This window comes from Hypanus sabinus, chromosome 2, assembly GCF_030144855.1.
Source record: "Hypanus sabinus isolate sHypSab1 chromosome 2, sHypSab1.hap1, whole genome shotgun sequence".
Taxonomy (NCBI): Eukaryota; Metazoa; Chordata; class Chondrichthyes; order Myliobatiformes; family Dasyatidae; genus Hypanus; species Hypanus sabinus.
This window is the reverse complement of record NC_082707.1, coordinates 12853448-12867082: the sequence shown is the minus strand read 5'-3', so window position 1 is coordinate 12867082 and position 13635 is coordinate 12853448. Positions and strand designations below refer to the sequence as shown.

At 42.9% G+C, this 13635-nt stretch overlaps 1 protein-coding gene across 1 annotated transcript; it reads left to right on the top strand.

Moving 5' to 3' along the window:
- The first annotated feature begins 1343 nt into the window (after nucleotides 1-1343).
- Nucleotides 1344-13225, top strand: LOC132403060 (extracellular calcium-sensing receptor-like). The gene is made up of 5 exons (XM_059986305.1): nucleotides 1344-1601; nucleotides 6265-7098; nucleotides 7958-8185; nucleotides 12111-12234; nucleotides 12318-13225. Exons 1-5 carry the CDS (start codon nucleotides 1344-1346, stop codon nucleotides 13223-13225), a joined length of 2352 nt encoding a protein of 783 aa, XP_059842288.1.
- Nucleotides 13226-13635: the final 410 nt, after the last annotated feature.

Here is a 13635-nt window from a genome sequence, read left to right as displayed (position 1 = left end):
ATACTTGTCTCTTACATGTGCAGTGTTATCATCGGAGACCTAAAATATTACACAACTGGCTGCACTTCTAAACCGCTCTGGATCATCTACAGATCTTCTTGGAGTCAATATAAATCCAGAATTTTCTACGGACCGCGACACATCGCTACAGGAGAGCAATGTCTCCGTTTCTGTTTTTTGTATTCCTCGCCGCTACGCCAGAAGCACACGGAATCCTCTGCAAGCGTCAAACGAAACACAGTTTGCCTCATTTATCTAAGGATGGTGATATCATCGTTGGCGGAATATTCTCCATGCATTTGGATCCGATTCATGACTTCCAGGCACATATTCTTACCCCGAAGATCACTAGGTGTAAACGGTGAGTTTATCTCTTGCAATCTGACTGTTCGTCAGCAGTCCTTTTTGTAGGAGTGGCTAATAACCAATATTGATTTTTGAAACAGACAGAAAATTATCATCTAAAAATTTCGTGTACTTTAGACATTAGCAGTTATCTGCCGCTCCATTTTGGCATGATCGCCGACCATGTGAGAGCTAGGCTTACCGATGCATTTTTGATGTCCATTGACGAACCGGCCATGGTTATAAATTAATTTCCTAATTCCTTGATAACCTATAAGCAAATTATTTAATTTCTTCAGAGCTAGGTGCATAAAGGCGGTGGGGTGAGATTGGGGATATTGTTTAAGAGGACTGGTTTAATTCTGCATGTAATAACCAGTATATTATTTCGGCAGAATATCATATTTCTGTTCCACATGATCATATTTATGTTCTGAAGTGTGCAATGTCCATGTGTGTTTACGTTGAATTAAAATTAGGCCGATCTAATTTCAGAAATATGGCGGGATATTACAGAAGATTCCAAGGTACATTTATTATGTGTCTGTCCCCCTATAGTTTTAACCACTGTCGTCTGGGTCAATGTGAATTCCAATTAGCGCCACCAGAATATAAAATCATTGAAAGAAGTTTCCAAATATTTCTTTGAACTTCGAGTATTCTGAGGTCAACTCTGACTAGAAATATGGTTCACCCTCAGCCCTCCCTTGTGAGGTGTGTTAACTCCTGTTTACTGTGAAGTGAGGCATGCCTGATATTTAAAGTTAGTAGGTGGGGTAATGATAAATAAGCAGTGTGCGTCCCGTGCCGAGATCAGTGCAGTGTGCATTCTGAGCCGAGATCAGTGCGGTGTGCGTCCTTCATCTGCAACAAGAGAACTTTTACATTTAAATTCTTGATGTAAGAACTTTTTGAATTGTGAAGCTGAAGACTGTTATCACGTCATCTTATCATTATCCCACAGCTTTGAATTTGAAAGTTTCCGACTGGTGCAGACAATGATTTTTGCTATTGCCGAAATAAACCGGAATGAGAATCTTCTCCCAGGGATCACGCTCGGGTATCAGATCCACGACGACTGCTCATCCTTCGCGATCGCCTCGAAAGCAGCGCTCACGTTGATCAATGGAGAAGAAAATTCGATTGAATACCTTGAATGCAGAGGTTCCTCCAACGTCGTGGCCATTGTTGGATGCGATATCTCTACAAGCTCCATCGTAACTGCCAGGACAATGGGATCATTTAGGATTCCATTGGTAATGTGGCTAATATTTGAATGCATTTTTATAATGGCGGTACCATCTCCTCATTAGCAGGGACAAAAACATGCAGTCCCTTTTCAGGTCTGAGTTGTAATAGTACAGGTCTTAATTTTGGATACTAACACAATTTTTAAAAAGGAGTAATTTACTATATTGAGATTTTATCGTCGTTGAAATCCACTAGCTATTTTACTTTATATTACGAATTGTCAGAAGCGGTTCAGTAAACCTGTCATAGCCGGGTGCGTGTGGTAATCGGGTTAAGCTCGCACTTCCCATTAAATATACACGTGTCTGAAATAACCTCTAGCAAGCTTGTACAGCTCCTTATCTTGACGTATGGCTTATCAACTGGTCTCGGCGCAATCTTTTCTATGGGTGATAGGCCAAATGCCGGTAACTGGAGACTTCAAATCGGGCAGATAGCCATCTAGGGGAAGGGGAAGCCTCTGCTGCCTTGCGGATATATCCACTCATGGGTAGGTATCAGGAGTAAACCCCGAAGACAAATACAGAAATGGGCTGGCCTACTTTCACCTCAACACCAGCTGGCAATTCCTGCGAAATCTCTGGTGGAAAAGTGTATCGGTCTTTGTAGGTATCAGTATTAATTTCTCAGGTAAGGACAAGTTCGGTACAGCTTTGAGCGCCGAAGAGCGTCTATTGTGCTGAAGGTTTTCTAATTTTCTATGTTCCCCTGGATTCATTAACTGTGTGGACGGGTTGTGGAGGTGGTGGGGGGAGGGGGAGTCTGCTGCAAGTGCAATAGCTTGCTCTCGATATCATACTGCTGTGGTTTGCGTAATAGCATGCTGATTATGGAAACAGCCAAAACGCAATATCCATGGTCAAGCCTTACCAATGGAGGGCTTCACCTTTCCAGCAAGTGCGGTTGTGCGCCATTCCGAGTAATAAACTGAAACAACGTTCATCGCAGCGCTTGCAAATTTGGTTGCATTAGAAGAAAGTATACAGATTTCAGTTCAGAATCAGGCTCCTCGGCCCAATAATGTTCTGCCGGACTACTTACATTGTCCATTAGATGCCTATCTAAACTTGTCCACATTGTCCACATTGTCTGGGTCTTTCCATTCTATGTACATTAGTGTGCTAAAAAGTCACTTAAACGCCTGTGGTGTTTGACTACGCCACAATCGTGGCCAGCGCACTGCACGCCCCCTCCTGTCTGGGTTAAAAAAGATTGACAGGCAAATCTATTTTAACGAAGACCCACTCAATTTAAATGTGCGCATTCTGGCATTAGGCATTTGAAAGTAGGGATGAAGATAATGTTAGTCTATTCTGTCCAGGCTTCTCATAAACGTCAATGAAGGCTCTCCTCATATTCAGCCCTCCAAGGAGAACAACCCACATTTGTCCAGACTTTCCTTGTAGCGCCTATCTTACAATGCAGGCAACAAACAGTTAACCTCTTATTCAGATTCAGATTCAGTTTATTGTCATTTAGAAACCACAAATGCAATGCAGTTAAAAAATGAGACAACGTTCCTCCAGAATGAAATCACAAAAACATATGACGGAACAGACTACACCAGAAAATCCACATAACGTTTGGCAATCCCCAATCCAGAGTCTGGAGAGGCTGCTGCATATTAATACCGCGCTACCGTCTAGCACGTTCCCCAGAAAGGAGGTCCAAATCCACCAGACAAAATCAAAACCAAAATCTAAAACTACAAGACCTGCAGAAAACCACATACTTACAAAATATCGTTATAACAGTGCAAACAATAACATAATTGAGTAAAAAAAAAGACTGTGGGCACAGTAAAAATAGTACAAGATGTTAAAGGACTGGAAGTTCAAAAGAAATCACCACAGTTTCCATTAGTCCTCAGGGTCCCAACAGACTCGACATCCCACGCCGGCGGCAGAAGGGAGTACCCCCGATTTCCAAGGCGCCGCCCGACTCAGCCTCGCAGACGCAGCACACACCGAAAGCGACCTGAGTCCGTCGAAAGGACTCCGAGTGCGTCGAACCTCCGAGCTGACGACCATCCCCTCCGGCACAGCTTCTCTGAGCACCGTCATCTGCCGAGCGTATTAAGACGGCTCTGCCAACGGCCATCGGCAACGCGACCCCAAGGACTGGGGGCCTTTTCTTCCCAGCAGAGTCTTGGACCGCGCAGCAGCAACGAAGAAGGTCTTCCTAGAATTTCCCGATGTTCCTCCGTGCTCTCACGTCCGTTTTCAATCGATTATGACTGCGCACGGCACCCCGCTTCATAAATAACAGATGATCAGTTCCAGAGTGGCCGATGAAAGCTGAGTCGAGCCGCAATCTGGAACCTCCTATGAAGCCTCGTATAGTTTCTATGATCGAACGCAAGAATTGAATGAATTAATTCTGATGTGTCTAACGAGTGCTTTATTATCAAAGTGTTAGGTACAACGCAACGGGTTAAAAGAAGCAACAGAAATGGAACAAACCTGGAGTCCGGCTTCGTTATTACCAAATCACTACTTTGTTAGTATCAACAAAGAATAGTAAATTTAAAACTAGTTAAACCAAAGATTAAAAATGTTAGGCACATATAAGCATAGAGAGGTGTGTCTATATGTTTCCAAAACTCATTCAAGCTTAGGTGGTATATGATACAGCCTTATGTGTGCTGCAGCACATAGCTCGAACCATATCATCACGTTCACCGATGCTCCATAGCAAAGAAAGCTAGTAGCGTCTCTACTTTTTACGAAGGCTGAGGAAAGTCCATCTCCCAACCCCCATCCTCATCACATTCTACAGGGGTTGAATTGAGAGCGTCCTGAGAAACTGCATAACTGCCTGCTTCGGAAATTGCACCATCTCGGATCGCAAGACCCTGCAGCGGATAGTGAAGTCAGCTGAGAAGATCATCGGGGTCTCCCTTCCTGCCATTAAGGACATTTACACTACACGCTGCATCCGCAATGGAAACAGAATTATGAAGGACCTCATGCACCCCTCATACAATCTCTTCTCCCTCCTGCCGTCTGGATAAAGGCTCCGAAGCATTCGGGCTCTTCCGACCAGACTATATCACAGTTTCTTCCCCCAAGCTATCAGGCTCCTTAATACCCGAAGCCTAGACTGACACCTTGCCCTACTATCCTTTTATTATTTATTGTAATGCATGCACTGTTTTTGTACACTTTATGCAGTCCAGCTTAGGTCTGTAGTCTAGTATAGCTTTATCTGTGTTGTTTTTTTTTATTACGTAGTTCAGTCTAGTTTTTTGTACGGTGTCATGTAACACCATGGTCTTGAAAAACTTTGTCTCATTTTTACTATGCACTGTATCAGCAGTTATGGTCGAAATGACAATAAAGGTTGACTTGACTTGACATGATGATGGTATGTTAGGAAGTTCAGTTCAATGCACGAGGTTTCTGTTGTTGGTAAGAGAGAGAGATTTAGACTCCAAAGGCGAACGTTGTGAGAAGGAAACTGCGTCGATATTCCACAAACTCCGCGACAGCAATACAAAATAACAAAAGCAGTCAGTTTTATCTCCGAAGTTGTTCCACTCCACACACGAAGTATTACCGACAGTGATCTTCAACGAATATTTTCAACACAAGTGGTACCAAACCCGAATTCAGCTACGGGACATCTCTAAGTGGTGGCCACAGGATACACAAACAAAATCCACGTATGGATTATCAGCGATAACAGCTTATCACATAAAGGAAACTGTCTTCAAGGGAACCACCTCCAGGCAAGCGTCGACACACCAGTAGATTCCACAAGGTTACCCCAAACACACAATGTGATAGCCACCCATCCATTTCCAGGACATACGAAATAACTACAACAGTAATTTGAAACAGGGGTGCCTTCTTCAGTGAACTACCACCCCCAGACAATGGGTAAAAACACATGTGGTATTCAAAAAGATTTTCCACTCACCAGAGATCCTACTCCTGTGGATTAACTGACTGATAAACACACTTCCGTAGCCGAATGGTAACAAACACACCGTTACGGTCTACTGTCCAAACAACGATCTCTTTGTCACATGGTTTCTTCTGTTTCAATCCTTTCTCTCATGTCTTCTCTTCCTGCAAACGTGTTCCCGTTGCGGAAACTTATGTGAGTCATCTATTAATACTCTGGATCGATCTTAACTCGCCCCTTTAGGCTACTGAAAGTTTAAATCAGCAACCGACTCACTGATGTCTTCCATCGACCGAATCCATCTGGACTCTGTGTGTCCTTGTATATCCAAAACAGGTTGCAGGAAAAATGTAAACACGCTGCACATAAACCATAACATCGATTGTCCATCAAATAAATCCACCTCTCTTCGTCATAGCAACTCAGAGGCACGCAGTGTCTTTGCATAAGTCGAAACACTTTATTCAGTGGAAATCCAATATAGCAAGTGAGACTCATTACCCCTGCGTTTTAAAGTGACAGTCCACAGAAAAAATGAATTCGAGGGTTACATAACAAAAACAATAAGTAAGTACTGTATGGTACGTTGTAAATTAAGTCAGTAACCCATGTTATGCATTTTGTCTTTTCTTCATGTTTTGTATTCGGTATTAGAGTTAAGTAGAAATATAAAACAATTAACATGAACCGCTAGAAGTAAATCAATCATATGTAGTTAAAAAGCCGATCAAGGTATTCATCAGTTTCTCTTCTCTACAGGTTAGTTACTATTCTACCTGCTCCTGCCTCAGTGATAAGAGAGAATATCCCACCTTTTTCAGAACTATCCCCGGCGACCAATACCAGTCCAAAATCCTCGCAGAACTGGTGAGAACCTTTGGCTGGACTTGGATTGGAACCATTAGAAGTAACACCGATTATGGACATTTCGGAATGCAAGGATTTGTGGAACATGCCGAAAAGTTTGGGGTTTGCATTGCCTACTCTGCGTCATTTTACAGGACCGACCCGCCTGAAAAAATCAGTCATATTGTTCAGGTGATTAAACAGGCGTCTACTAAAGTGGTAGTGGCTTTTGCCCACAGTGGTGATATGCGAATTTTATTGAATGAGATTTGGCGGCAAAATGTAACCGGCATACAATGGATTGGAAGTGAGGCGTGGATCACAAAAAAATTTCTCCCGCCTAAAGAAAGAGGAATTTTTCTTACTGGAGCAATCGGTCCGGCTACCCGGAGGATAGAGATAGATGGTCTCAGAGATTATCTTCATAACGTCCATCCTTCCAAGTTTCCTGGTAACACTTTGGTGAAGGAGTTTTGGGAGACTTTGTTCACTTGTTCGTTGAAAGTCGAAAACGGCACAAGCCCGGGGAACTTTCCAGGTGAATTTCGGCAATGCACTGGAAAGGAGCAGATGGAAGGGATAGAAAATGCCTATCTTCCAGCGATAATGGACGGGAGTTCATACCACGTGTATACAGCGGTCTACTCCATCGCTCACGCACTCCACAATCTGTTAACCTGTGTCGAAGGGAATGGACCCTTTAGGAATAACACGTGTGCGCAAATTGCAAATTTCGAGCCTTGGCAGGTAGGCCTGTACATCCTATAGCAAATTCAGCAACAAAATTTCGGCGCGGCAAGGTATGTTTGCAGTTTGTGGCTTATATCTTTCGATTCTTCTATGCGTGTTATCAGCTGCGGAGGACTCTGTGTTTGCCAACGAATTCTATCTGTGGCGACCAAACCTTTTTTTTTCCCTCAGGATATGATTCCAAATGCAGAACACATCATTCTATTGGTAAGTGCAGAATAGAGCAGCTAATGTATAGAGATGCAATATTTCCCAATAACAGTTTGATTCGTGCTTGGATCGTTTGTACAGACATTAGCTGATGGATAAAGTTTGGCATGGGTGCTGATTCGAATCTCCTGCTTTCCGGAGATTAAATACGCGTGGAAAATTTCCCGTGTTTTCGCTGCTAGTGAACAGGCACATTCTAACTGTAGGTACATCGAGAAGGGTTGTTCGCCTTTCAATGTGCAGGCCTAGAGAACGAGTTTGAGTCTCTACCTTCGATCATCAGCTCTGAATTTTTAATTCAGTGTTTTTGGCAGGTGATCGACGTCAAGTATAATAAATTCTTAGTCTCCCACCTCCCTCCTGACAAGATTGCTCGTTAAACGGATGGTCGATCCAACTCCAGCTACAAGTGCAGCGTGACCCGCTGAGGACCACTTGCCATACTTTCTGTTACTTCATTTCTTACTCCGGATCCAATCATCGACAGTGTGAAATATTAACCTTTTTTTTTACGTGGTTCTTATTCAGCACATTTCCATCATGCATCCACGGGAAAGTTTGCATGTTTATATTTACACGGACCGAATCCAGTTGGGGCGTTTAAACAATACTCACTCTTTTTTTTTACACCTTCACCCAACTCCAGTACCTGCACTACCTACGCACCGTGAATTTCACAGCAAAGACGGGAGAAACCGTATATTTTGATGAAAATGGTGACCCGGTGCCAAGATACGAATTCGTGAACATACAAACGAATTTCAAGGGCAGCGCTGACATTGTAAACGTCGGATATTATGACGGTTCGGTTCCGCAAGGGCAGGAACTAATGCTGAATGTCAAGGAGATCATGTTCAGCACCACGGGAAATACGGTATGGGTTTCTTTTGCCATGTATATATTCTTGCGAAATGGAAAATGGGTGATATAGGTGATTCATTTCGTTAGGTCAAATATGATGGCAGTATATAGTGCTAATAGAAACACAGAAACAGAAAACCTAGAGCACAGTGCAGGCCCTCCGGCCCACAAAATAGTGCCGAACATGTCCCGACCTTAGAAATTACTAGACTTCCCCATAACCCTCTATATTTCTAAGCTGCATGCACCTATCCAAAAGACTCTTAAAAGCCCCTATCGTATTCGCCTCTACCACCGTTGCCGGCAGCACATTCCACGCACTCACCACTCTCTGCGTAAAACAGTTATCCCTGACTTCTACTCTGTACCTAATCATCAGTACCTTAAACCTGCGCCCTCTTGTGGCAGACATTACAGCCCTGGAGAAAGCCTCTGACTATCCATACAATACAATATGGTAAGACTGTTGGCAGTGTGGAGTATCAGAGAGATTTTGGGATCCGAGTCCATACGACACTCAAAGCTGCTGTGCCGTTGACTCTGTGGTTAAGAAGACATATGGTGCTTTAGCCTTCATCAACTGTAGGATTAGTTCAAGTGATCAAATGTAACGTTACAGCTGTATAATCCCCTGTCAGACTCCGCTTAGGGCACTGTTTTCAGTTCTGGTCACCTCGCTACAGGAAGGATGTGGAAACGATGGAACAAAGTGCAGAGGAGGTTTACAAGGATGTTGCCTGGATTGGGGAGCATATCTTATGAAAATAGGTTGAGTGAACTCGGCCTTTTCTCCTTGGTGAGGCGGAGGATAAAAAGTGATCTGATTGAGGTGTATAAGGTGATGAGTGGCATTGATCGTGTAGATTGTTGGAGGACTTTGCTCAGGGCTGAGTATATGGAAGGGGCTGCAGGCGACGGTGGTGGAGTCGGATATGGTCGGGTCTTTTAACAGTCTCCTGGAGCATAGAATAATAAAGAGCTATGAGTAACCCCAGGTAATTTCTACAGTGCATACATGTTCGGTAGATCATTGTGGGCCGAAGGGCTTGTACTATGCTGCATGTTTTCTATGTTTCTGTGTTTCTATTGTGCAAACTCATATTACTAATATGCTGAGGATAGATGTTGAAATTCGCTGAATATTTGCATACACTCGTGGGAAGACGCACTTCATTTCAAACTGAGAAGCGTAACTTTCCCTTTGCTGAGATGTCTGTGAATATCTGGGATAATCTATCCCCCGAAGATGCTGATGGCCAGATAAATGATTATTCTTAAGATGTAGTTAGGTATATTTTGACACCACCAGCCGGACCTATATGAAGTTAAATCTTCAATTTTTCTGCCAATTCCTGCGTCTGTCCCATATCTCGCGGCACGCTTTGGCCGCCTACCTTGCTGTACACGACAGGCCCAATCTCTATGTCATCTGCAGTTTGCTGAATCATATTACCTCCCATATGTTTGAAATAGATGATAAGCACTCAGGAAACTGCACTGGTCCCTCTGGGACAGCATTATTCATAGACGACCCGGTTATAGATTTAATCAGTTTAGTACCCACGAAGAAATGTATTGTTCATAACGTGACACTTGCTTTGAGAAGTTAGGTTTAAAAAGAGTGGCCTTTGTATGAACAGTTCAGTGATATTTCGGGGCTTTGAGGGTTTGGCTCTTTGAGGCTTCGTCGATTATATGCGTTTATAGAGGGTATTTCTCGTTATTTAATATTTTCTTTCTTTCATCCTGCACACTTAAAGCGGTGGAAATGTCAAACAGGATAATGGAATGCCGCTCCTGTGGGATATGCGAAGGCAGAGAAACTTGAATAATATGATTCAAAATGCGGATCCAGCTGCAGATTCTAACAAACCATGTTAAGGGGTTGGAGTTGGAATTGGATGAACTATGGGTCATATAGGAAGCTGAGAGATTGATAGACAGTGCCAGAATGGATTTAGTTAGAACCAACGTGCAGGAGACAGGTAATGTGTGAAAATCATATGGAGAGAGAGGTTATGCTGAGAACCCCTTTGGCCATTCTCTGGCTATCAGACTGGATCTGTGAGGGGTGAAGGTGGGGACGAACCGTAGTGTTAGGAAATTTGTTGCTTAGGCAATCAGAAGCGGAGTTGCATCGTGGAGATCAAAGACAGGAGAGACGAAGTGTTACAAAAACACAAACCGACTTGTAGAAAGGACCAAAGATGATACGTGCGGTCATGAATATCTTCGTCACGAAGCGGCGAGGAATACTAAACGATCGAGGTTAATGCGGGGGATTGTGCCATGTGCCGAGTGTGCTCGGCACTGGACAGTCAGCAGGAGAATCGGCGCGTTCGGCCTCCGGTGTGCGGCGTTAAGACCCGAGTCGGCAGTCATTCGTTACAGAAAGCCTGACTTCTTACCGCTACTCTATGCGTTTGCAGCGAAAAGTCGTTTCCCATGTTCTGATAGTCATGTGGTTAATGGACATTACATTGGTTTACTGCAGATTTTCGACATTTTCTTTTTTGTGAGCCATTGGCGCTAGGGTGACCTGTTGTTCTTCGTAGAGGCTTGTTGACTGTTTTGTGGCTCATATTTTACTGCAGGGGATGGGGAATTTTGTGGTCTGCAAGCACCATTACGTTTTCTTGGCATTTATGGAGGCGGAGGCGTAGATGATGTACTTTTTTCATTAACATCCATGGTCTTTCTGTATTTAATAACTACCGGGAGCCGAAAAAAATATTAACGTTGAACGATTCATGCATACATTGACAATAAAATGAACCTTTAGAAATGAGATCTGGGAATCTGGGAAGACAGATCCAGATCTCCATGTGCCTGGAGTCACGCATAAATAGGTTCACAAAAATTATTTGTCACACTGGGCTTCATAAATCAGTATACTTAGTGCGTGAGTTAGATTCTATTTTGAAATTGTCTAAGATGTTGGTGAGGCCGAGTTTGGAACATTTTTTGCATTTTGATCACCTGCGCACAGTAAAGAAATAAGTAGGTCTTAAAGACTGCACAGTAGGTTTACAAGAATGCTACCTGGACTTGAGAATTACTGCATAAATTTCAGTAAGTTAGGACATTATTTTCTCGAACGGAGAAGACTGATGCGACACTTACTGGATATATAAGAGCAGAAGAGCAAGGGGAAAGCAGGCTTATTCCAGTGAGCTTGGGTGAGACTACAACTGGATATCTTGGTTTAAGTGTGATAGGTGGAATGATTAAGTGGACACATCAGGGAGAATTTCTTCGCAGAGATGGTGATTAGGGTATAGAACGAAATGCAGCACAATTGGTGGATGCGGGTTCGAAATCAACTTTTCAGTGAAAGTTGCCTAGATACTCTTAATGGAGTTTTACAGAAGGCTATGATCCGGATGAAGGTCGATGGGACGAAGCAGATTAATGATTCCGCACGAAGGACCTGCTTCTCTGCTTTAGTGCTGTATCTTTGTATCACGTGTTCTATTGCAGAGAGAATCAATTATATTCTACTGTCGAAATTGCTCTAGATTTAGGCAATGTAAGGTACTTTTCCGACAGTTTGGCTCTGTTTTCCTCGGGGATCAGATGAACGATGGATGTATCCTTTTGTGATTGAATTGATTTGCGATAACATACTGCTTATTGTTCATTTATTCCAGGCGAATCATTCCTAAATTTGAAATCCGAACTTCAACATCTCTGCTATCAGACGAACCACATTCTCTCCTCAAGACTCGAAGTATCCATTCTAGTATTCCCCTTTTATGGATTCACGTAACTCACATATAAGATTGTCCAGGATTATCTCAGTTCGACATTCACTGGGCAGTCAGTTTTCCTTGGTTTCTCAATCTCAATTTCAAGGATTACTGTTAGCTGTTCAGCATACTCAACGGCTATATTTACACATACAACGTATATTCTTAGAGTGTATTCTATTTCTTCAGATTCCACGAGCTGTTTGCTCAGAACCATGTCTTCCTGGAACAAGAAAAGTCAGCCGAAAAGGGCAGCCAATATGTTGTTTTAACTGTGCAGAATGCGCGGATGGTGAGATCAGCAATGCCACGGGTAAGTGCTGAGATGGACAACGAAGTCTGTCATTCCGCAGTTCTGTGCTCACATATGTTCATTTAAAATAATTATTTTTCCAGATTCCACCGACTGCATCAAGTGTCCATCGGAATACTGGACGAATCAGGCAAAAACACAATGTGTTCTCAAGAAGGTTGAGTTTCTTTCATTTGGAGACGATCTTGGGTTTATATTAGTAACACTTGCTCTAGTGGGAATATGCTTTACGTTGGTCATCGCTGTTATTTTCTACCGGTTTCGGGAAACTGCCATAGTCAAAGCCAACAACTCTGAACTGAGCTTTCTACTTCTCTGCGCCCTGCTGTTTTGCTTCATTTGCTCACTGACATTCATAGGAGAACCATTCGTCTGGTCGTGCATGTTGCGCCGCACCGCTTTCGCAATTCTGTTCGTTCTTTGCATTTCCTGCATCCTGGGCAAAACCATCCTTGTCGTGATTGCCTTTAAAGCAAATCGACCCGACAGCCGTGTAATGAATTGGTTCGGACCTGTGCAGCAACGCGTGGGCGTCTCATTTCTTACCTTTGTGCAAGGTTTAGTTTGCATTGTCTGGTTAACTGTGTCACCTCCCTACCCCCAGAAAAACATGAAACATTACAGAGACATCATTATTCTGGAATGTAACGTGGGCTCATTGACAGCCTTTTACTTTGTCTCGGCCTATATTGCGCTGCTGTCCATTGTGTGTTTAGTGCTTGCATTCCTTGCCCGGAAACTCCCAGATAGTTTCAACGACGCCAAGTACATCACGTTCAGCATGCTGATCTTTTCCGCTGTTTGGATAACTTTTATTCCAGCCTATGTGAGCTCTCCAGGGAAGTATACAGTGGCTGTTGAAGTGTTCGCCATTTGGGCATCAAGCTTCGGTCTGCTAATTTGTATTTTTGTACCTAAATGCTACGTCATCTTATTGAAACCGGAGATTAATACAAAGAAACATATGATGTCCAAAGTGACTTCACTTTAACTACCAATGACTCTTGTATCATAACCTCATAGTCTGTGTAATCCTCGTCCATTAAACGCAGGTTTGAGTATTTTTTGATGTATCGACATGTTATTCATTCTTTAGGTAGAATTACACTCAGGTGATTATAATGTACTTAATATCAGCAGTGAATAATTTAGATTGGACTGCCGAACGTTTAGCACAGTATGACCATACAGTGATGTGATGTGTGATTTCTATCCATGGTGACTTTCTGTTTAAGCTTTATATATGGAAACTTCTGCTGCAGTACAATCTCAAGTTTACACAAAGCACGTTCTATTGCTCAGTCTTATTTGGAACAAGAGAAAATGTAAATATTGCACAACTTTTGTTTAATGTTATTGTTAAAGTCACTTAAGACGCCAGACTTCCGTAGATTCTTGATA

Coding starts and splice junctions, on each gene's coding strand:
- LOC132403060 (XM_059986305.1), top strand. CDS start 1,344: ATGATTTTTGCTATTGCCGAAATAAACCGGAATGAGAATCTTCTCCCA. Junction 7,099..7,957: donor CAAATTTCGAGCCTTGGCAG/GTAGGCCTGTAC, acceptor ACCCAACTCCAG/TACCTGCACTACCTACGCAC. Junction 12,235..12,317: donor TGAGATCAGCAATGCCACGG/GTAAGTGCTGAG, acceptor TTATTTTTCCAG/ATTCCACCGACTGCATCAAG.